At 51.4% G+C, this 24,177-nt stretch overlaps 1 protein-coding gene across 1 annotated transcript in view; it reads left to right on the top strand.

Moving 5' to 3' along the window:
- CPQ (carboxypeptidase Q) overlaps positions 1-24,177 on the top strand; it is a 91,579-nt gene that overhangs the window by 16,866 nt on the left and 50,536 nt on the right. Inside the window, exon 3 of the mRNA XM_009902931.2 lies at positions 4,475-4,682. Coding sequence (XP_009901233.2) covers positions 4,475-4,682 — 208 coding nt within the window. The remainder of the gene's footprint in view (positions 1-4,474; positions 4,683-24,177) is intronic.

Genomic DNA, 24,177 nt, shown 5'->3' with positions numbered 1-24,177 from the left:
GAATTCCAGCATTGCAGTATTGCCAAAAATACAAAGTGAATAAGCACACCCCTGAGAAAAGTTTAGCAGAGCCACTTGGAATAATTAGTGCAGCTGCAATTTAGCATTTTCGAAGCACAGCTCTCTCTCAGTGCCTAAAATTAGGCTGCAGTGGTGTGAATCTTTGTGGGGTCCTTCTGAGTGGCAATGAGTGATGGGTTGCCATCCATGCAACCCTTTCCCATGTAGCACAGCTCCTTTTATTCCTTGGCTCTGTCAGTGGTGCTTAGTGGAAAGACTTAGAAGTTAATGAAGAGAAGGCAGAAACCAGACAAGTGTGAAAAGATGGCAGGTAACTGAAGAACATCTCCATGCAGCTGAGAAAGGAGAAGGGAATGCAGCTTGTTCCTCTGAGGGCCACCCCCAGACCCTTAATGGAATTGGAAGTGACAGGGGTTTGGAGCACAGCCCTGGGAGGAGAGGCTGAGGGAGCTGGGGTTGCTTAGCCTGGAGAAGAGGAGGCTCAGGGGAGACCTTCTTGCTGTCTGCAACTCCCTGAAGGGAGGTTGTAGCCAGGAGGGGGTTGGTCTCTTCTCCCAGGCAACCAGCACCAGAACAAGAGGACACAGTCTCAAGCTGTGCCAGGGGAGGTTTAGGCTGGAGGTGAGGAGAAAGTTCTTCCCAGCAAGAGAGATTGGCCATTGGAATGTGCTGCCCAGGGAGGTGGTGGAATCACTGTCCCTGGAGGTGTTTAGGAAGAGCCTGGCTGAGGCACTTGGTGCCATGGTTTAGTTGATTACATGGAGTTGGGTGATAGGTTGGACTTAAGATCTTTGAGGTCTTTTCCAACCTGGTTCATTCTATCCTATCCTACTCTATCCTATCCTACTCTATCCCATCCTATCCTATCCTAACCTGTCCTATCCTATTCCCCCTTAGCAAGTCTGTGGTGACAGCAAGCTGTGTGGCCTGTTTGACAGGCTGGAGGGAAGGGATCCATCCAGAGGGACTTGGGCAGGCTGGGGAGGTGTGCCCAAGCCACCCTCATGAATTTCAGTGAGGCCAAGTTCAAGGTCCTGAAGCTGAGTCAGGGCAATTCCCAAGCACAAATCCAGGCTGGGCAAGGAGTGAATGGAGAGCAGTGTCAATGGGGTGACTTGGGGGTGTCAGATGATACTCAAGGCCTCATCCAGCCTGGCCTGGAACAACCCCAGGCAGGAGGCAGCCACAGCCTCCCTGGGCAGCCTATTCCAGAGTCTCACCACCCTCACACTGAAGAACTTCTTCCTCAGCTCCAGTCTAACCCTGCTCTCCCTCAGCTTCAAACCATTCCCCCTTAGCCTGTCTCTAGATACCCTCAGGAAAAGTCCCTCTGCAGCCTTCCTGCAGGATCCCTTCAGGTGCTGGAAAGCAGCTCTAAGATCCCCCCAGAGTCTTCTCTTCTCCAGGCTGAATACCCCCAGCTCCCTCAGCCTGTCCTCACAGCAGAGCTACTCCAGCCCTTGGATCATCTCTGTTGCCTCCTCTGGCCTCACTCCAGCAGCTCTGTGTCCTTCTGCTGGGCACACCAGGACTGGAGGCAGGATTGGAGGTGGGGTCTCAGCAGAGCAGAGCCAAGGGGCAGAATCCCCTCTCTTGCCCTGCTGCCCACACTCCTCTGGCTGCAGCCCAGCACACAGCTGCCTGCTGGGCTGCAGGAGGGCACTGCTGGCTCCTGGGGAGCTGCTCAGCACCCAACACCCCCAAGTCTCTTTCTTCAGAGCTGCTTTCAACCCACTCTGCTCCCAGCCTGGATTTGTGCCTGGGGTTGGCCTGACCCAGCTGCAGGACCTTGCACTTGGGCTTGTTGAGCCTGATGCAGCTGGCACTGGCACACTTCTCAAGCCTGTCAAGAAACTTCTGGATGGCCTCCCTGCCCTCCATTAGCTTATGTCTTGCTAACCCTGTGGTGCATTTTTTGTCCTATTCTCTGCTCTCCAAATAAAGGAGGTCTGGGGTGGTTTTCCTGGTGGTGGTGGTGGTGGTTTGGGGGTTTTGCCTGGATTTATTTATATCCTTGCTACAGGCACACAACAGACCAGCTGTTAGCACTGAGGGGTTTTTAATGTGCCCTGTGTGCTCACTGCTCTCTGGTGATGGAGGGGTCACTGAGGTTATAAATATGATTTCTACTCAAAGCTGAGAAGCCAGGAGATCAACAACAAAACACCCACCCCCTGAAGGCAGAAGCCTTGCAGCTGCTGGCAGTCAGGGTTGTCACTGGGGTCCCTCCAGGAGCTCTGGGCTAGCAGAGCTCTGGTGGTGTGCAGCCAGCAGCTGTGTCCTCCCAGGGCCAGTATGTAAGCACATGAGGAGGGAGCTTGGTTCTTCACTTGGAGCAGGAGGCCAAACAGGTGTATGCAAGAAATGGTTCCCTCAAGGTATTGTCAGCTGCTGGAGGATGATCCTCAAGTCTGTAAGAGGCAGAGAGTTCCTTTTCCAGTTGCAGAGCAGCTGAGCAAAGCTCCATTTCCTCCAGGTGCTTGGAAAAGATGCTGCAGGCTTTCCTGCTTTCCTAGCAGTTGGACAGTCCCAGGGTGGAGTTCATTGGGCTTGCTTCATTTGATCATGTTCCCATGCACAGTTGTCTTCTGCTGCTTGCTTGACAAGCCATGGCTCATCTACACTAAGCCTTGAAATACTTCTGTGGTTCTAGGATTCCCTTGGAGTGTGGGGCACTGAATGTTACAGTGAGAACTGAACATGCCTGTGAGAGCTGCCTGCTGTGCCCTGGCACAGAGCTAATGACCTCAAAGCTGCTTTGCTTGTTTTGTGAGGCCTGATTTTAATGAGTGCCTGGAGCTGATGAGATGCAGGTTTCTGAATGGTAAATGGAGTCCATGTGGTCACAGAACATGCACTCATTGAATGGCTCAGATTAGAAGGGACCCCAGAGATCATTTACTGCAACCTGCCTGCCATGGGCAGGGACACCTCTCAGCTAGACTCAGCTGCTCAAGGCCTCATCCAGCCTGGCCTGGAACACCCCCAGGCAGGAGGCAGCCACAGACTCCCTGGCAGCCTGTTTTAGAGTCTCACCACCCTCAGACTGAAGAACTTCCTTAACTCCAGTCTCACCCTGCTCTCCCTCAGCTTCAAACCATTCCCCCTTGGCCTGTCTCTAGACACCCTTATGACCCTTGTCCAGACACGCTCTGCAACCACCTTCTAGGATCCCTTCAGGTACTGGAAAGCAGCTCTAAGATCCCCCCAGAGCCTTCTCTTCTCCAGGCTGAACACCCCCAGCTCCCTCAGCCTGTCCTCATAGGTGAGGTGCTGCAGCCCTTGGATCATCCCCTCTGTACCTGCTCCATCATGTCCAGTGTCTCTCCTGTAGTGGGGGCCCCATAGGTGGACACAGCACTGCAGGTGAGGTCCCCCCAGGGATCAGTGCTGGGCCCCATCCTGTTCAATATCTTTACTGATGATCTAGATGAGGGGATTGAGCCCATCATCAGTAAGTTTGCAGATGACACCAAGCTGGGGGCAGGAGTTGATCTGTTAGAGGGTGGAAAGGCTCTGCAGAGGGACTTTGACAGGCTGGACAGATGGGCAGAGTCCAACAGCATGATATTCAACAAGTCTAAGTGCTGGGTGCTGCACATTGGCCACAACAACCCCATGCAGTGCTACAGGCTGGGGGCAGAGTGGCTGAGAGCAGCCAGGCAGAAAGGGACCTGGGGGTGCTGATTTGCAGCAGCTGAACATGAACCAGCAGTGTGCCCAGGTGGCCAAGAAGGCCAATGGCATCCTGGCCTGCATCAGGAAGAGTGTGGCCAGCAGGAGCAGGGAGGTCATTGTGCCCTGTGCTCAGCACTGGTTAGGCCACACCTTGAGTCCTGTGTCCAGTTCTGGGCCCCTCAATGTAAGAAGGACATTGAGAGACTTGAAGGTGTCCAGAGAAGGGCAACAAAGCTGGGGAGGGGTCTGGAGCACAGCCCTGTGAGGAGAGGCTGAGGGAGCTGGGGTTGCTTAGCCTGCAGAAGAGGAGGCTCAGGGGAGACCTTCTTGCTCTCTCCAACTCCCTGAAGGGAGGTTGTAGCCAGGTGGGGGTTGGTCTCTTCTCCCAGAAAACCAGCACCAGAACAAGAGGACACAGTCTCAAGCTGTGCCAGGGGAGGCTTAGGCTGGATGTTAGGAAGAAATTCTTCATAGAGAGCAAGATTGGCCATTGGGATGTGCTGCCCAGGGAGGTGGTGGAGTCACCATCACTGGAGATGTTTAGGAGGGGCCTGGATGGGGTGCTTGGTGCCATGGTTGAGCTGATCAGATGGTGTTGGGTGATGGGCTGGACTGGCTGATCTCTAAGATCTCTTCCAGCCTGGTTAATTCTCTTCTACTGTCTATATATCTTATTTGAGAGTCTACTGGGGATGGTATTAGAAGTGTTCTTTTCAATTGTCTAGTGATGATAACTTCAGGCCTTGGGTGGTTAGCAGTGTTTGTGTTTCCACAGCCCACACACAGGGTGGCAGAGTTACCAGCCTGCTGTGCCCCAGATTCCCACTGCCTGCATCTCTGTGGAAGATGCTGAAATGATGTCACGAATGGCCCGGAGGGGCTCCAAGATCGTCGTGCACCTGAGGATGGGGGCAAAGACCTACCCAGACTCTCCTTCCTTTAACACTGTGGCAGAGATAGTTGGAAGCAAGTACCCAGAGCAGGTGAGTGAGCAGGTGAAAACGAGTAAGTGTGGTTTGTTGTTTAAAAGCAGGGAGAAGACACCCCCAAGGTACAGCCCTGCCTGAGAAATCCCTCGGAGTAGGAACTCTCACCCACCTACTCTTCCACATTTCAGACAGCTCAGCCTTTGGATCTTTTTCAGGTAGCAGGTTTGAACCCACCAGGCTCAGTTCTACCTTAACAGGGTGTATTTTAGAGAACTGTAAGAATGACTGTGTTCTAAGAAGACACAGCCAACTAGACTGTCCACATCACACTACCACCAAGGTTGGAAGAGCCCTCAAAGATCATCGAGTCCAAGCTGTCACCACAGACCTCATGACTACACCATGGCACCAAGTGCCACATCCAGTCCCCTCTTGAACACCTCCAGGGACAGTGACTCCACCACATCAGAACCTCCTCCTTTTTGTTTCCCCATGTTAAAGCTCATTTTAAGTAGGCCCAGATGCATAGACTAATAAAACCGGTCTGTATACAAGCAGAGGTGACATCATGGCACTCAAGTAAAGGCAGTGTTGGTTTAAAGAGAGTCAGAGATCCTGGAATGGTCTGGGTTGAAAGGGACCACCAAAGCTCATCTAGTTCAACCCCACTGCACTCAGCAGGGACATCCTTCTCTAGATCAGGTTGCTCAGAACCCTGTTGAGCCTGAGCTTGAATATCTCCAGGGATGGAGCCTCAACTACTTCCCTGAGCAACCTGTTGCACTGATCCCCTACCCTTAGGGTGCAAAACTTGTTCCTAACATCCAATTTCAATCTGCTCTTCTCTCATTTCAAACCATTGCTGTCCCTGCAGGCCTTTCCAAACAGTCCCTCTGCAGCCTTCTTGTACTGGCAGGGAGGTCCTCAGTGCTTGCATGAATGTGTGGGTTTGGAACCTTGCGGCTCTGAGCAGCCTGATCTAGTGTGAGGTGTCCCTGCCCCTGGCAGAGAGGTTGGAACTGGCTGATCCTTGAGGTCACTTCCAACCTTGACAATTCTATGACTCTATGGTCAGTGGGCAGGGAGAAAATAACAACCCTCATGGCTGGTTTGCATCCCATCACCTACAAGTCTAGCTTCATGGTTGTCTGTGTTGGATAGACTCTTCCCTACATTAGGTATAGAGGCAGACTCCAGCTTCTTAATATTAAAAGCAAGAGAAGAGAAATTTTGGTGGTGCTTGGCTCCAAGGAGACCTTCTTGTGGCCTTCCAGTATCTGAAGGGGGCTACAAGGAAGCTGGGGAGGGACTTCTGAGGGTGTCAGGGAGTGATAGGACTGGGGGGAATGGAGCAAAACTAGAAATGGGTAGATTGAGCTTGGATGTTAGGAAGAAGTTGTTCCCCATGAGGGTGGTGAGAGCCTGGCACAGGCTGCCCAGGGAGGTGGTGGAAGCCTCCTGCCTGGAGGTGTTTGCAGCCAGGCTGGAGGTGGCTGTGAGCAACCTGCTGCAGTGTGAGGTGTCCCTGGCCATGGCAGGGGGGTTGGAACTGGCTGATCCTTGAGGTCCCTTCCAGCCCTGACAATTCTGTGAGTCTATGATGAGTGGGCAGGGACAAAATAACAACCCTCATGGCTGGTTTACATCCCATCACCTACCAGTCTAACTTCATGAAACACATTTATCAAGCCAAAGACAATGCCCCCACTTTGCAATCAGAGTGCAGTTAATTTGATTTGACCATCTGAATCTCCAGCCATGCTTCCAGTCAGCTCATACAAGGATCAGCTAACAGAATGATGCTGATGGCATAACTCAGGCTATCTTTGTTGAATTGGCCTTGCTGTATGGCAGAAGTTGACATTTAAGGTCAGGTTATGAAGTGTCCAACTGTGACTGTCAAAGATCATAGAATCACAGAATGGCTCAGGTTGGAAGGGACCTCAGAGGTCATCTACTGCAACCTCCCCACCATGGACAGGGATGCCTTTCAACTAGGTGCTTGTCTGTGCTCCAGTTTTCTCTTTGCTGTCCTGTGCTGTTTCTTTAAGTAAAGAAATGGGCTGGAATCTCCTCACTTCTTCCAGTGAGGAGCTTGGATTTGGAACACTGGGTAAAGAGTTCTTGTCAAGCCCCCTGCTGATGTTAATGCAAGTGGTAGTGGACACACTTTGAGAATGTAACCAAGAAACAGAAAAATACAACAAGTGAATGCTTGGATTTTTGTAGTAGTCAGCTCCTCTTGGAGCCTTCATGGGTGCCTCACCACACTCATTCCTCTGTGTTCCTCTGCAAGAATGGGAACCATCTCACTCTTAAAGCAGTAGAATGCACTCCAGACCCAAACACTTACAATGCCCTTTTAGCCAAAGTGTTTGCAAATGCAGTGCAAATGCAGGGGAGTAGAAAGGTGCCATTTCCACCAGCCAACAGTTTGCAGTTCAGAGCTGTGAAGTGAAACAAAAGGCAGTTTGGATCTCTGAACTCTGGGGCAGACATCAGCAGTGGGTGGAATTTCTGTTGCAGAGCTCTAAAGCAAACCAGTTGGAAATGAGGCTGAAGGCTGTGGAAGGTCACTGGTCAGAGGCACGGCAGCAAGTGACAGCATTTGGAAGTGGAGCTTAAATCAAAGAGTCACAGGGTTTAGAGGGGGTCTTCAGAGATCAGCCAGTCCAACCCCCCTGCCAGAGCAGGGTCACCCAGGGCAGGTAACACAGGAACACATCCAGGTGGGTTTGGAATGTCTCCAGAGAAGGAGACTCCACAACCTCTCTGGGCAGCCTGCTCCAGGGCTCTGCCACCCTCACAGGGAAAAAGTTTTCCCTTCTGTTCCTGTGGCACCTCCTCTGCTCCAGCTTGCCCCCAGTGCCCCTTGTGCTGTCCTTGGCCATCCCTGAGCAGAGCCTGGCTCCATCCTCCCCACACTGCCCTGCACATCTTTATCCCCAGCCATGAGATCACCCTCAGGCTCCTCTGCTCCAAGCCCCAGCTCCCTCAGCCTGTCCTCACAGGGAGATGTTCCACTGCCTGCAGCATCTCTGTGGCTCTGTGCTGGACTCTCTCAAGCATTTCCCTGAGGTCTTTCTTGAAGTCAGAGGCCCAGTAGTGGATATAACATTCCAGATATGGCTTCAGCAAGGCAGTGCAGAGATGGAGGAGAACCTCTCTTGACCTACCAACCATATCCTTAGGGCTGCTGAAGGATCCTGAAGCAGTCTGGTGAGAAGTGATAGAGTTCAGGGTGTAACTCCGCAGCAGGCATGCCTGTGCTCATCTGTATATTGACCAGAATTCAACATGCTGCTTGACTTATAAATAATTCATTCATTCCTCCCCTCAGTCTTGAGCACAATTACTAAAACATAATCACCCAGAACATTTTTTGTCTCTGCAAATTTGTATCTGTTCCAAGCAGTGTTGAATATTAAAATCCTTGGAAGAAAACAAACCCCCACCAGTTTCTGGGGGTTGGTTGTGGTTTTGTTGTTGGGGTTTTGGTGTCTTTCTGGTTTGGTTTTGGTGTTGCTGGTTGGTAGGAGGGTTTTTTGTTTGATTGAAGTTTGGTTTGGCTCTGTTGGGTTTTGTTTTGGTTTTGTTTTTAACCCAGGTCATATTTTTGGGGGTGCTTTTTCTCCTGGCTTTGCTTTCTTTCACCAGCCTTGCCACGTCTCCAGTTCAGTTCCCCCTGTTAAAGTAGGTTGTTTTTTTTTCCCAAGTGATCTCACATATAGGATCATAGAGTCAGGCAGGGTTGGAAGGGCCCACAAGGATCATCTAGTTGAGATTGGCCATTGGCATGTGCTGCCCAGGGAGGTGGTGGAGTCACCATCCCTGGAGGTAGATGGTGAGGGGACTGGATGAGGCACTTGGTGCCATGGTTTGCCTGGGAGAAGAGACCAACCCCCACCTGGCTACAACCTCCCTTCAGGGAGTTGGAGAGAGCAAGAAGGTCTCCCCTGAGCCTCCTCTTCTCCAGGCTAAGCAACCCCAGCTCCCTCAGCCTCTCCTCACAGGGCTGTGCTCCAGACCCCTCCCCAGCCTTGTTGCCCTTCTCCGGACACCTTCAAAAGTCTCCATGTCCTTCCTGAACTGAGGGGCCCAGAACTGGACACAGGACTCAAGGTGTGGCCTAACCAGTGCTGAGCACAGGGCACAATGACTTCCCTGCTCCTGCTGGCCACACTCTTCCTGATGCAGGCCAGGATGCCATTGGCCTTCTTGGCCACCTGGGCACACTGCTGGCTCATGTTCAGCTGCTGTCAACCAGCACCCCCAGGTCCCTTTCTGCCTGGCTGCTCTCCAGCCACTCTGACCCCAGCCTGTAGCTCTGCCTGGGGTTGCTGTGGCCAATGTGTAGCATCTGGCACTTAGATGTCTTCAGTCTCCTGCCCTTGGCCTCTGCCCATCTGTCCAGCCTGGCAAGGTCCCTCTGCAGAGCCCTTCTACCCTCTAACAGATCAACTCCTGCCCCCAGCTTGGTGGTGTTTAGGAAGAGTCTGGATGAGGCACTTGGTGCCATGGTTTAGTTGATGAGATGGTGTTGGGTGATAGGTTGGACTGGATGGTCTCAAAGGTCTTTTCCAACCTGGTTAATTCTATTCTAGCCTAGTCTAAGGGGTGATGGCTTGAACTGAAAGAGAAGAAAGCAATTTTTGTCACTGGGGGTGATGAGACCCTGGTTCAATTTGTCCATAGAGATGGTGGATGCCCCATCCCTAGAGCCATTCCAGGTCAGGTTGTTTGGGGCTCTGAGCAACCTGCTCTAGTTGCAGATGTCCCTGCTGACTGCAGGGGGGTTGCACTGGGTGGCCTTGAAGGATCCTTTCCAACCCCAACCCATTCTGTGGCTCTTGTGATGTGGGTGCAGATGTCCTGTTGCTTTTGGAGGCAGCTCTGCACCCAGGGTGTGCAGGTGCTGATGAAAAGCTGACCCACTGGTATTTCAGTGTCCTGTTCTGCTCTGTGCTTCTGTTTGGCCTGCCAGCAGCAGTCAGCAAGTGCTGCAGCCTCAATTGCTCTGAGGGAGAAAAATGCACTTTGAAACCTCCCCTAGCTTGCAACTTTGCACTGCCAAGGTTTTGAGTGATGAAGAAAGAATCTGAACGGAGCAAGTAAAGAGCTTTGTCATGGCTGTCAGTAACGTTCAGTGCCTCACCAATGTCTCTCTTCTTGCCTTTCCATTAGCCCTTCTGAGTTAGGGCAGGACTGCTCTCCACAGACAGGCTGACTGTATGAAGTTCACCAAGGCCAAGGGCCAGCTCCTCCACCTGGGTCACAACAACCCTGTGGCAAGCTACAGACTTGGGAATGTGTGGTTGGAATGCTGCAGCTTGGAGAGGGACCTGGAAGTGTTGGTTGACAGTCACTGAACGGGAGCCAGTAGTGCCCAGGTGGCCAAGAAAGCCAAAGGCATCCTGGCTTGGATCAGAAACAGGGTGGGCAGCAGGGACAGGAGGTGACCATCCCCCTGTGCTCAGCACTGGGGAGGCCACACCGGGAGTGTTGTGTTCAGCTCAAGGTGTGGCCTAACCAGTGCTGAGCACAGGGTACAATGACTTCCCTGCTCCTGCTGGCCACACTCTTCCTGATGCAGGCCAGGATGCCATTGGCCTTCTTGGCCACCTGGGCACACTGCTGGCTCATGTTCAGCCTACTGTCAACCAGTCCCCCCAGGTCCCTTTCTGCCTGGCTGCTCTCAGCCACTCTGACCCCAGCCTGGAGCACTGCATGGGGTTGTTGTGGCCAATGTGTAGATCATCTGCTCCAACTTCCCAACCATGGGCATGGACACCTCTCAACTAGACTCAGCTACTCAAGGCCTCATCCAGCCTGGCCTGGAACACCTCCAGGGAGGAGGCAGCCACAATATCCCTGTGAAGACTATCTCAGAGTCTCTCTACTGAAGAACTTCCTCAGCTCCAGTCTCACCCTGCTCTCCCTCAGCTTCAAACCATTCCCCCTTGACCTGTCTCTAGACACCCTCAGGAAAAGTCCCTCTGCAGCCTTCCTGCAGGATCCCTTCAGCTATTGGAAGGCAGCTCTAAGGTCCCCCCAGAGTTTCCTCTTCTCCAGACTGAACACCCCCAGCTCTCTAAGCTTACCCTCCCAGCAGAGGTGCTCCAGCCCTTGGATCATTTGGACTCTCTCCAACAGCTCTGTGTCCTTCTTACACTGGGGACAGCAGAAGTGGAGCCAGTATCATTTTGAGTTCATCAAGTCTTTTGTGGTTCCATGTTTGGCAGGTTAGGTACATTGAAGCCAGCCTAACAGGAACCAGCTGCTATCTAGAGCATTGCCCTGGAGAAGGGAACAGTTGCTTCTACACTTTTCAGCCCAATCATGTTACATTTGTATTGAAATGAGAAGACAAACGTGTTTCACTGCCAGCTCTGCCTGAACTGCAAATGAAAACCACATTAGCCACGTTCTGAATTCCTCAGTCCCTCTCCAGTGGCAGCTTTACAGGCTGGAAGTGAAGCATCTCTCCCATGCAGCACAGCAGGATGCTAACAACAAGGGCTCAGCTTCAACCTGCTGCTTCAGAAACTCCTCCTGCAAGACAAAGGTTGGGAATGGACTGCCAATGTCCCTAGCCTGCAGCAGGATGGCCCTCAGCAGGTTCTGCTGCTCCACCTTTCTCATTTCCCAGACCTCTGTGGCTCAGCTGTCAGCAGTCTGGCAGAAAGAGAGATTGCCCATTGGAATGTGCTGCCCAGGGAGGTGGTGGAGTCCCCATCACTGGAGGTCTTTAGGAGGAGACTTGATGGGGTGTTTGGTGCCATGGTTTAGCTGATCAGATAGTGTTGGTTGACAGGTTGGAGTCATGATCTTGAAGGTCTCTTCCAACCTGGTTTACTGCTGTTCTGCTCTGTTCCGTTCTGTTCTATCCTATCCTATCCTATCCTATCCTATCTCTGAGATCCCTTCCAAGCTAAGCCATTCTGTGATGCAAAGGTATCAGTTAGACAAAGATAAAACTCTAGTGCAATCCTGACTTTCGGCATCTTCCTGTGCTGTGGATCTCTTGGGGTGCAATTGTGATTTATTCAGCTTCCTGAGTGATGGAAAACCAGGTTCCTGTGTGCCCTGGAAGGTGTCTAAAAGTGATGGTTGCTCATTAGGCTGTGATCTGGCACAAACACTGCAGAGCAGAAACAGAGGAGCTCAAAGGTGGCTCTTTGGGGATGCTGAGGAGCTTTTCCAGGGCCTGATTCTGTGCAGCACTTTTGCCTCCTGGATCTCCATAATGTCTCCTTTGAAAAGTGACTCTGTTTGGAGCATGGGGGCATCAAAAAGGGTGACAGATTCTTAATAACTCATCTATAGCTCTGAGCACTTTAAAAGTAGCAGTCCTAGGAATGACCTGAGGATCAGCAATGCTAAGGTAATGGATTATGAAGTCCTTTACTGTGGCTGATGTCACAGAACCTGTTCTGCACAGGAAACTGCAGCTGATTTCCTTCTCTACTTTTTACTTCAAAAGTCTTTTGGGATTTGTGCTACTGGGCAGAGCTCCAGGGAACAAGAGAACATGAAAGTTGGCCAGGCTTCTGAGCCTGTTAGGCATTCATGCACATTGAGGGATGAAGTAATTCCTAGTCCAGAAAGAAACCCTGACACCCAAGGAAAGCAATAAAAGCAACCCAAGAGTGGCCTGCAGATGGGAAATGCTCACAGCAGTGTTACTTTATGGCCTGGCATCACTTGTACATGTGTTGACAAAATGTCTGTCCATTAGCACTGGGATGTGGCTCCCAGATAGCCCTGTGCTCAAACTAGATCATGCAAACAACAGAGCCTGGGCTATAAATGTTTAAGAGCCCAATGCCATCAAGTTCTGGCTCCATGACCATGTTTTCTGCACGTGGATGGCTTTGCTGTACATTGCAGAATGCTGAAGGCTTTATGATGGGTAGAATAGAATAGAGTAGAGTAGAATAGAATAGAATAGACCAGACCAGGTTGGAAAAGAACTCAGAGATCATCAAGTCCAACCTATCACCCAGTACCATCTAATCAACTAAACCATGGCACCAAGTGCCTCATCCAGGCTCTTCTTAAACACCTCCAGGGATGGTGACTCCACCACCTCCCTGGGCAGCACATCCCAATGGCCAATCTCTCTTGCTGGGAAGAGCTTCTTCCTAACCTCCAGCCTAAACCTCCCCTGGCGCAGCTTGAGACTGTGTCCTCTTGTTCTGGTGCTGGATGCCTGGGAGAAGAGATCAACCCCCACATGGCTACAACCACCCTTCAGGGAGTTGGAGAGAGCAAGAAGGTCTCCCCTGAGCCTCCTCTTCTCCAGGCTAAGCAACCCCAGCTCCCTCAGCCTCTCCTCACAGGGCTGTGCTCCAGACCCCTCCCCAGCTTTGTTGCCCTTCTCTGGACACCTTCCAGCAACTCAACATCTTTCCTAAACTGAGGGGCCCAGAAATGATGAGGAGCTGGGATGCATCAGAAGAAGTGCAGGTGGAGAGAGGTGGTTCTGCCCCTTTATTCTGCTCTGCTGAGCCCTCACCTGCAGTGCTGTGTCCAGCTCTGGGACCCCCAACACAGGAGAGACATAGACCTGATGGAGCAGGTCCAGAGCAGGCCACCAAGCTGATCAGAGGGTTTCAGCACCTTGCTGGGAAGACAGGCTGAAAGAATTGGGGCTGCTCAGCCTGGAGAAGAGAAAACTCCAGGCAGACCTTAGAGTTGCATTTCAATATCTGAAGGGGACCTACAATCAGGCTGGGGAGGGACTGTTCAGAAGGGCCTGTGGGGATAAGACAAGGGGCAAGGGTTTGAAACTAGAGCAGGGCAGATTTAGGTTGGCCATCAGGAGGAAGTTCTGCACAGTGAGAGTGGTGAAATACTGGAACAGGCTGCCCAGGGATGTGGTTGAGGCTCTGTCCCTGGAGACATTCAAGCTCAGACTGGCTGTGTCCCTGTGCAGCCTGCTGTAGCTGGAGGTGTCCCTGCTGAGTGCAGGGGGGTGGCCAAGCTGCCCTTGGAGGCTCCCTCCCAACCCAATGCAAGCTGTGAGCCTTTAAGTGCAGCTCTGCATGCCTCTCTCCTGCGACGGTGAGCTCGTGGCTGTCACTGCCAGAATTCAAGCCAATTGAGAAGAATTTAGGAGGTGCCCATGGAGGCTGAGGTTTGAGAATGAGTCCAGCACTTAGTGATGAGAAAGAGAAAGCAGCAAGTGGAGCAGGAAGCTTCTGCTGTTGCAGTCTGAAGGTCGAGCCCCGTAGCGCTTTGCTCCAGCAAGCCCTTTCCTTTTGGAGCTGGCATGATGGCAGCCTGGGATTGAATACCAGCAGCAGACTCAACTCACCCCATGACAAATGAGGTAGTTTCCTGGAAGTTGCTCTCCCAGTACTTGCTGAAGGAAGCAGTTGCCTCTCTGTCTGTTTCTTTTGCTGGGAACAGGACTTTGCAGTCCTACAGAACCCTACAGGAAGGCTGCAGAGGGACTTTTCATGAGGGTGTCTAGAGACAGGCCAAGGGGGAATGGTTTGAAGCTGAGGGAGAGCAGGGTTGGACTGGAGCTGAGGAAGAAGTTCTTCAGTGTGAGGGTGGTGAGACTCCAGAATAGGCTGCCCTATAGACTCTGGATTAGGTTGTGGCTGCCTCCTCCCTGGGGGTGTACAAGGCCAAGTTGGATGAGGCCTTGAGCAGCTGAGTCTAGCTGGGCACCTCAATGCAAGAGAGCTGTGGAGGTGCTGAAGTGAGTCCAGAGCAGGGCAAGGAAGCTGGGAAGGGCCTGGAGAAGTAATGTGATGAAGAGCAACTGAAGGAGCTGGGGATGGTTAGTGTGAAACAGAGGAGGCTGAGGGGAGACCTCATCACTCTACAGCTACCTGAAAGGACCTTGTGGAGAAGCTGCTGCTGGTCTCTTCTCACAGGTAATTAATGACAGAACAAGAGGGAATGGCCTCAAGCTGCCACTGGGGTGGTTTAGACTGGACAGTAGGAAATTTTTTTTCCCCTCAAGAGTGCTCAGGCACTGGAATGAGCTGCCCAGGGAGGTGGTGGAGTCCCCAAGACTGGATGTGTTTAAAGGTGGTTTGGATGTGGTGCCTGGGGAGGTGGTTTAGGGGTGACCCTTGCAGAGCAGGGTTAATGGTTGGCCTTGGTGATCCTGAGGGTCTGCTCCAACCTGACTGTTTCTGTGATTCTACAGTTGAGAGGTGTCCCTGCTTGTGGCAAGGGGGTTGGCAGGTCTGTGGTGACAGGTTGGACTTGATGATCTTTGAGGTCTCTTCCCACCTTGGTGATTCTGTGAATAGATGATCTCTGAGGTCCCTTCCAACCTGAGCCATTCTGTGCTTTCCTTCTTTATACAAGCAAAGCATCACATCCCTCAGAGCCTGCATGTGCTTGTTCCCACCAGGTTTGTGTTCTGTCATGTATCCCCCAGTCTGGTTTACCAACTGGGACAAAAATAAACTGAACTGTGTTTTCTGCTCATGGTTACAGAGTCCCTTGACATCTGATTTTTATCCTAGCATTCAAATTTACAGCCACCACTGTGCAATATGAGTCTCAAGAACAGTGTATCATGTCCTGGTAGAAATTACTCATAAAACCTCCCCCCTGTGGCCCATTTCATCTCATCATGCATACATTATCACATAAGAGGGTGGAGAATGGAACAGTGTCCTGATGGAAGATGAAACAGTCTGGAAACAAAAGTGCTTTAGAGATGGCAGCAGCTCAGTGCTTTATCCTTGCCTCAGAAGCAAAGCAAAGCAGGGTTTTGGTTGTAAGTATTTCAAGTCAGCAAGGAAGGATATTAATGCTGCCTCACTGCTTACATGTCACTTAAAATTCACAGGATCACAGAGTGTTAGGGGTTGGAAGAGATCTCAAAGAATCATCCAGCCCAACCCCCCTGCCACAGCAGGGTCACCCAGGGCAGGTCACACAGGAACACATCCAGGTGGGGTTGGAAAGGCTCCAGAGCAGGAGACTCCACAACCTCTCTGGGCAGCCTGCTCCAGGGCTCTGCCACCCTCACAGGGAAATAGTTTTCCCTTCTGTTCCTGTGGCACCTCCTCTGCTCCAGCTTGCCTCCAGTGCCCCTTGTGCTGTCCTTGGACATCCCTGAGCAGAGCCTGGCTCCATCCTCCCCACACTGCCCTGCACATCTTTATCCCCAGCCATGAGGTCACTCTCAGGCTCCTCTGCTCCAACCCCCAGCTCTCTCAGCCTGGCCTCACAGGGAGATGTTCCACTGCCTGCAGCAGCTTTGTGGCTCTGTGCTGGACTCTCTCAAGTAGTTCCCTGAGGTCCTTCTTGACCTGAGAGGCCCAGAACTGGACACAACATTCCAGCTGCTAGGCTTTATTTCAGTTGTGTGCTTGGTCTAATGATCATTCTGCTTAATTTCTGCTTTTGGTGATATCAACTGACAGAAGGTATTTTTTCCTCCATTGGGTGTGCCAAGTTTAATGTGCTGCTTGTAGGAGAAGGTATTTAATGCAGAAATGTTCCTTCACTGTAATGGAATTTGATGCTGTGAGGTGTGTATGTGATTTTCAGACACCCCTTTCTGTGGTGTGCTGCCCAGCAGGTCAGAGCATGTCCTACCATCCCATGGTGTGTCTGCCAGCTAGCTCCTTGCCAGGAGAGCCATCACTGAGCTCTAAAATGTGATGTCCTCCATCCTCTTCTTTAAATCAGAAAGAGAACCTGAGGTCACATCATTCTTTGAAGGAAACCTTGAGTCCTGTGTCCAGCTCTGGGCTCCTCAGTTTAAGAAGGACATTGAGACTCTTGAATGTGTCCAGAGAAGAGCAACAAAGCTGGGGAGAGGTCTGGAGCACAGCCCTGTGAAGAGAGGCTGAGGGAGCTGGGGTTGCTTAGCCTGCAGAAGAGGAGGCTCAGGGGAGACCTTCTTGCTCTCTACAACTCCCTGAAGGGAGGTTGTAGCCAGGTGGGGGTTGGTCTCTTCTGCCAGGCAACCAGCACCAGAACAAGAGGACACAGTCTCAAGCTGTGCCAGGGGAGGTTTAGGCTGGAGGTGAGGAGGAAGTTCTTCCCAGAAAGAGTAATTGGCCATTGGAATGTGCTGCCCAGGGAGGTGGTGGAGTCCCCATCCCTGGAGGTGTTCAAGAGGGGATTGGATGTGACACTTGGAGCCATGGTCTAGTCATGAGGTCTGTGGTGACAGGTTGGACTCGATCTTTGAGGTCTCTTCCAATCTTGTTGATTCTGTGATTCTGATTAGATGTTGTTGGGTGACAAGTTGGACTTGATGATCTCTGAGGTCTTTTCCAAGCTTATTGATCCTATGATTCTCTATGAATCTATGCAAGGAAAAACAAGATCTTGCACTGTTTACAAGTATGCTCCTCCCTGTCTTATCTCACAAGCAGATACTGCAGCTCATGGGCTGTTCTCAGTATCAGTATCCAGTATCAGTAACCAGTATCACCAAGGTTGGAAGAGAGCTCAAAGATCATCAAGTCCAACCTGTCACCACAGACCCCATGACTAAACCATGACCTCCAATCCCCTCTTGAATACCTCCAGGGATGGTGACTCCACCACCTCCCTGGGCAGCACATCCCAATGGCGAATGACTCTCTCAGTGAAGAACTTTCTCCTCACCTCCAGCCTAAACTTCCCCTGGCACACCTTGAGACTGTGTCCTCTTGTTCTGGTGCTGGTTTTCTGGGAGAAGAGACCAACCCCCTCCTGGCTACAACCTCCCTTCAGGGAGTTGGAGAGAGCAAGGAGGTCTCCCCTGAGCCTCCTCTTCTCCAGGCTAAGCAACCCCAGCTCCCTCAGCCTCTCCTCACAGGGCTGTGCTCCAGATCTCTCCCCAGCTTTGTTGCCCTTCTCTGGACACATTCAAGTGTCTCAACCTCCTTCCTAAACTGAGGGGCCCAGAACTGGACCCAGGACTCAAGGTGTGGCCTAACCAGTGCTGAGTACAGGAGCAGAATGACCTCCCTGCTCCTGCTGGCCACACTGTTCCTGATGCAGGATTCTCCTTGCAGGATTTGGTCTCTTGGCACTGTGAACCTGAACCTGGGTTTAAGTTCTCCACTTCTGCCTGACCTGGTCCACTGAGCTCAGCTTCTGTACTGAAGTGCTGCAGGGAGCTGGGAGCTCGGCTGGAATTACTGTTCAGACGATCCTTTCGTTGTCTGTGTCTGTGCACATCCTGCATGTGTTCTGCAAGCCTTTCTGGAGGGCTGCAGCTGTGCATAGAAATAGGCCTATTAATGAGCCTATTAATAGCCAGCCCCAGTTGATGTTGAGGGGTTTGTTTTGTATGGGGTTTTTTTAAATCTCTTTCTTCTCTCATTCATTAGTTCCCAGCCTTCAGAGAAGTTTGACAGAGTAATTGGATTGCATCCCTTACCCACTAAGGCTGCTGCATTTTCTCCTTTATTGATTAATTTGGTAGCTTAATTTAAGAGTCCCTAGATAACTTTATAAGTTCATGGATTCACAGAATGGCTTGGGTTGGAAGGGACCTTGAAGGTCATCCAGTTCCAAGCCCCCTGGCATGGGCAGGGACACTTCCCACCAGCCCAGGGCCTGTACAGACTACCCTGGGTGATGCTGGACTGGCTGATCTCTGGAGGTTCCTTCCAACCCCTTACACTCTGTGGTTCTGTGTTTGTACAGACATGAGTGGAGGCATCTAGGCAATCTTTCCTGAGCACAACAAGCTCAGGCTCCTGGGAGAGCATCTGAGCTTTGGCCATGCTGTCTTTGCTGCAGTTTGTTTCAAAGCCTCTCCAGTAAGGCTTTGTTCTTCTAGTTATCTCTGTAGCATATTTAAAGCTCTCTCAGTGACCTTTCACCAGAGGCTTCTGCAGTATCACAAAGCCCCAATGTTTGCTGTTTAAGATCCAGCCCCTAATGTGTAGATGGGGGAAATACCTCATTTGTGTGTCTGTCAGGTTAAATCACTTGCTGCTAAATTCAGTGTGGTGAAAGGATAAAAGCATCCAAGTTTGTGGTGAAGGCACAAATAAATCTCTTCTTTTTTGTTGTTTTCTTATAAGAAACTTTGCCCCAACTGGGAAAGGCTCTGTGTCTTTCATAGGAGAAGCAACAGGTTGCACCCAAGCTTTTCCCCTGCTTAACCGGGAATCACTCCGTGCCTCTCATTGAGATGGTCTTTGAAAGCCAGGAAGGAGCTGAGGAAAGAGCTGCTAGCTTGCTGTGAGCTCAGCTCTTTCAATCTAGTGGCATTGCAGCTCTTTCAATTGCTGGAAATGCAGGTTGAGAGGTCTGAAAGAAGCTTCTTTGTGATTGCATTTTCATGGGAATGGGGAGCTGTTAGAGGCAGATTGAGCTTTCTTCACTCTGGATGGTGCAGAAAGGTGCCGGTGTCTTTTCAGTACCTTCATTTTGCTCCTCTGAATGCTTCAAAACCTTTGGTTGACTCTTTGGGGCAGAGAACGGATTGATTTTACTAGTTTGGCTTGGTTTAGTTTAGTTTAGCTTAGTTTAGTTTAGCTTAGTTTAGTTTAGTCTAGTTTAGCTTAGTTTAGTATAGTCTAATTTAATCACAGAATCAACCAGGTTGGAAAAGACCTCAGTCCAACCTATCACCCAACACCTCCTGACAACTAAACCATGGCTCCAAGTGCCACATCCAATCCCCTCTTGAACACCTCCAGTGATGGTGACTCCACCACCTCCCTGGGCAGCACATTCCAATGACCAATCTCTTTCTATAAAGAACTTCTTCCTAACATCCAGCCCAAACCTCCCCTGGCACAGCTTGAGACTGTGTCCTCTTGTTCTGGTGCTGGTTGCCTGGGAGAAAGTTGCCTGGGAGAAGAGACCAACCCCCACCTGGCTACAACCTCCCTTCAAGGAGTTGTAGAGGGCAAGAAGGTCTCCCCTGAGCCTCCTCTTCTCCAGGCTAAGCAACCCCAGCTCCCTCAGCCTCTCCTCACAGGGCTGTGCTCCAGACCCCTCCCCAGCTTTCTTGCCCTTCTCTGGACATGTTTCAGCATCTCAACATCTTTCCTAAACTGAGGAGCCCAGAACTGGACACAGGACTCAAGGTGTGGCCTAACCAGTGCTGAGCACAGGGCACAATGTCTATTGCAATCTTCTTTGAACCTCTGAAAAGGGGTCTGAAGGTAAAGGATAAAAAGAATAAAGATAACAGAAATGAAGGGAAAATGGTAACATAGATAGCAAAAAAAATGACTCTAAACCATGAGCAGAGAAATGAAAGAATTTTGCAGCACTCATGCATCCAGCACCAGAACAAGAGGACACAGTCTCAGGCTGCACCAGGGGAGGTTTAGGCTGGAGGTGAGGAAGAAGTTCTATACAGAGAGAGTGATTGCCCACTGGAATGTGCTGGCCAGGGAGGTTATGGAGTCAACATCACTGGAGGTGTTCAGGAGAAGACTTGATAGGGTGCTTGGTGCCATGGGTTAGTTGTTTAGATGGTGTTGGATGATAGGTTGGATGTGATGATCTTGAAGGTCTCTTCCATCCTGGCCTATTCTATTCTATGCATAACAAATGGCACAAGAATACTGAATTGTGGTGGCTAAACCCACTCTGAGGGTAACCTCTCTCACACAAATTTACAAAGCCAAGGGACAGGTGAGTTCAAGACACCATCATTCCTGAGGGAGCTGGGGTTGCTTAGCCTGGAGAAGAGGAGGCTCAGGGGAGACCTTCAACTCCGTGAAGGGAGGTTGTGGCCAGGTGGGAGTTGGTCTCTTCTGCCAGGCAACCAGCACCAGAACAAGAGGACACAGTCTGAAGCTGCACCAGGGGAAGTTTAGGCTGAAGGTGAGGAGAAAGTTCTTCCCAGCAAGAGTAATTGGCCATTGGAATGTGTTGCCCAGGGGGGTGGTGGAGTCACCATCCCTGGAGGTGTTCAAAACAGGATTGGATGTGGCACTTGGAGCCATGGTTAAGTAGTCAGGAGGTGATATTAGATACTAGGTTGGACTTGATGATCTCTGAGGTCTTTTCCAACCTTATTGATTCTATGAGTCTGTGTAACCTATGAGTCTATGACTGTAAGAGTCTATAACATATGAGTCTATGTAACAGGTGGTTACCTGTTTCAACCTCGGACCTGGAGGTGCAATCTTCCCCACTGGGACACTCTCCCCAGCAGAGGAGCTGCACTGCAGTGCTAGGTTTGCATTGCTGGGGATGTTCAGTTTCCAGCTGACTTCCCTTCACATCCTGTGGTTGCAAAGCAGCAGCCTTCCCCCACATCTCACCCACACCATCTGGCTTGCTGCAGTCACTTTTTGAAGTGGTGTGGAGCCTTTCCTCCTTCTCCCATTTGTTTGATGTTAAGTGCAGGAGGAGTTGCTCTGCTGTGTGCTACAGTCAGGTTCTGGCACTGTGGCCTTCGGAGTAGCAAATGCTGGAAGCCTTTGTGGCGGTTGATAAAAGGAGTCAGCTGCTGGGCAGGCTGCAGTGCTGGGAAGAGGCAGGAAGTGCTGAGCAGGTCCCCAGCCTGTGAGCTCTGTGGCTCAGCCATGAATGGGTGGTGATAAAGTGGGCTGGCAGCATGGTTTTGAAGGAAGAGCTGCACTGGCATCTCCATTCTGCTTCTTGTTGTCAACCTGATTTATTTGTGTGGTGCTTGATCTGTGCCTGCTTTGCCCTTCCCTTGCCTGCATGTGGTGAATGAATCACAGAATCACAGAGGGTTAAGGGCTGGAAGGGACCTCCAGAGATCACCCAGTCCAACCCCCCTGCCAGAGCAGCATCACCCAGGGCAGGTCACACAGGAACACATCCAGGCAGGTTTTGAAAGTCTCCAGAGCAGGAGACTCCACAACCTCTCTGGGCAGCCTGCTCCAGGGCTCTGCCACCCTCACAGTAAAGAAGTTTCTCCTGGTGTTGAGGTGGAACCTCCTGTGCTCCTGCTTGTAACAACCCTTCCCCAGCATTGATGGTTTGGGCTGGGGAGTGGGTAAAACTGAAGGCAGTTGGAGGTGGAGGCTTGCCTCTGGTTGCTTCTAAGCTTGGTGACTCCTGGATGTAATCCATGCAGTGCCAGCCCTGTGAGGCACATTCCCTTCAGTTACAAATTCCAAGTAGCTGCTCTCTGAGCTCAAGGTGACCTAGAGAGGTTTGCCTCTCCTGCCCAGTGCTGTAACCTCTTCTCTGAATTATGGGTTGAAAGGAAATGGGAGAAGCACTCTAGGGGTAGTTTCTCCTTCAGGTATTTGTGTGTTAAAGCAACTGCTAAGAAAGGGAGTGTGCCAGCTGCTGTTCTCTTCTGAAACTCTCCTTGCCAAGCAAAACCAGAGAGGGACCACTCAAATGCTTCTGGAAGCTTGTCTGACAGTTTAACCTTCTAGGATTGGCAGGGTGAATGTCTAAGCCAGACAATGCAATGTTAATGGTTAAAAGAGGGACAACATTCATGCTTCCTGACTTCCTTGCTAAAATGCTCCATGGCCTTCCTGAAGCCATCTCCATGGGTGGGAATGAAACTCCTCTTGCTCAGTTCTCTCTTCCTGCTTTTCAGCAGCCTTAGAATTGTGGGGTGAGCTGGTAAGGCCACATGGACTCAAGCACTGATAACATGAGGTTGAGAAAAGTCCACATGTCCTTTTTCCTTGCCACATGTTTCTATAGCAATGGGACCAAGATCATATCCATAGAATCATAGAATTGTCAGGGTTGGAAGGGACCTCAAGGATCATCTAGTTCCAACCTCCTTCCATGAACAGGAATTCCTCACACTACAGCAGGTTGCCCAGAGCCACATCCAGCCTGGCTGCAAACACCTCCAGGCAGGAGGCTTCCACCACCTCCCTGGGCAACCTGTGCCAGGCTCTCACCACCCTCATGGGGAACAACTTCTTCCTAACATCCAAGCTGAATCTACTCATTTCTAGTTTTGCTCCATTCCCCCCAGTCCTATCACTCCCTGACACCCTCAAAAGTCCCTCCCCAGCTTTCTTGTAGCCCCCTTCAGATCCTGGAAGGCCACAGGAAGGTCTCCTCAGAGCCTTCTCTTCTCCAGACTGAACAACCCCAACTCTTCTCAGTCTGTCTCCAGAGCAGAGCAGCTCCAGCCCTCTGCTCATCCTCATGGCCCTTCTCTGGACACCTTCCAGCACCTCCAGATCCTTCCTGTCCTAGGGGCTCCAGAACTGGACACAGTGCTCCAGGTGTGGTCTCAGCAGCCTGGAGCAGAGTGGGAGAATCACCATCCCCAAGATACTCATCTTGTGCTTAGATGAGATTAGTTAATGCGTTAAGAGGAGCTAGATGAAGGTGAACCTGAGACAGGAGAATCCTGGTGGGAGAAAGAGACCTTCTGAACAATGTGCCAACCTGGGCCTTCTGTCTCCTGCTGAAGACTTGGACATTATAGTGATGAAGTTTATTTAGTTGTATGCAAGGTATTGATCCTCCTCTATTACTCTCCAGTTGTGTGGGGCTGTGCTCTTTCAGCTGCAGGGCATTCCCACAGCAGGTTGGACATCAGCTGAACTCAGGGTAAGGAGAAGCAGAATGGCACCAGGCTGAAGTGTTCTCATTCTGTATCTGGGCTGTGGAAGCCTTTCTTCTGTCATCTTCCTGCCAGAGGCATCTGGACTGGTCAAGCACTTAAAGATCACATTTCTGTTTCCCTGTGCAGAGGGATGGCCATGGTGGTACAGAGCCCAGAGCAGCCATCCCTGGGAGGGCTCACAGGTGGGACCCAGCAGGTGAAAGGAACACAACTGTATGCAAGTTCTCTTCTTGATGAAGTCAAGAAGACTCAGTAAGTTTGCAGGTGACACCAAGCCTGATGGCTGTGTGGATGGTTAGAGGGTAAGCAGCCTTTGCAGTGGGATCTGGACAGGTGAGACCCACAGGCCAAGGCTGGTTGTAGGAGGTTCACCAAGGCCAAGGGCCAGCTCCTCCACCTGGGTCACAACAAGCTACAGACTGGGGATGTGTGGTTGGAAAGCTGCAACTTGGAAAGGGTCCTGGGGGTGTTGGTTGACAGTCAATTGAGTACGAGCCAGCAGTGCCCAGGTGGCCAAGAAAGCCAAAGGCATCCTGCCTTGGATCAGAAACAGGGTGGGCAGCAGGGACAGGAGGTGACCATCCCCCTGTGCTCAGCACTGGGGAAGCCACACCTGGAGTGTTGTGTTCAGCTCTGGGCCTCTCACTCCAGGAAGGACATTGAGGGGCTGGAGAGTGTCCAGAGAAGGGCAAGGAGGCTGGAGAAGGGCCTGGAGCAGCTGGGCTCTGAGGAGGGGCTGAGGGAGCTGGGGGTGTTCAGGCTGGAGCAGAGGAGGCTGAGGGGAGACCTCCTGGCTCTCTACAGCTCCCTGAAGGGAGGTTGGAGCAAGGAGGGGGCAGCCTCTGCTCCTTGGTGGCAAGAGACAGGAGCAGAGGAAATGGCTCCAAGCTGCAGCAGGGGAGGTTCAGGCTGGATGCTAGGAAATATTTCTTCCCAGAGAGGGTTCTCAGCCACTGGCATGGTCTGCCCAGGGCAGTGCTGGAGTCCCCATCCCTGGGGGTATTTAAGCAGCCTGTGGACCTGGTGCTTAGGGTTTAGTGTTGACCCTTCAGTGCTGGGTGGAGAGGTAGA

This window comes from Dryobates pubescens, chromosome 14 (genome assembly GCF_014839835.1).
Source record: "Dryobates pubescens isolate bDryPub1 chromosome 14, bDryPub1.pri, whole genome shotgun sequence".
NCBI classification, from domain to species: Eukaryota; Metazoa; Chordata; class Aves; order Piciformes; family Picidae; genus Dryobates; species Dryobates pubescens.
Note: the sequence above shows the minus strand (reverse complement) of the source record. Positions and strands in the feature narration are given on the sequence as shown.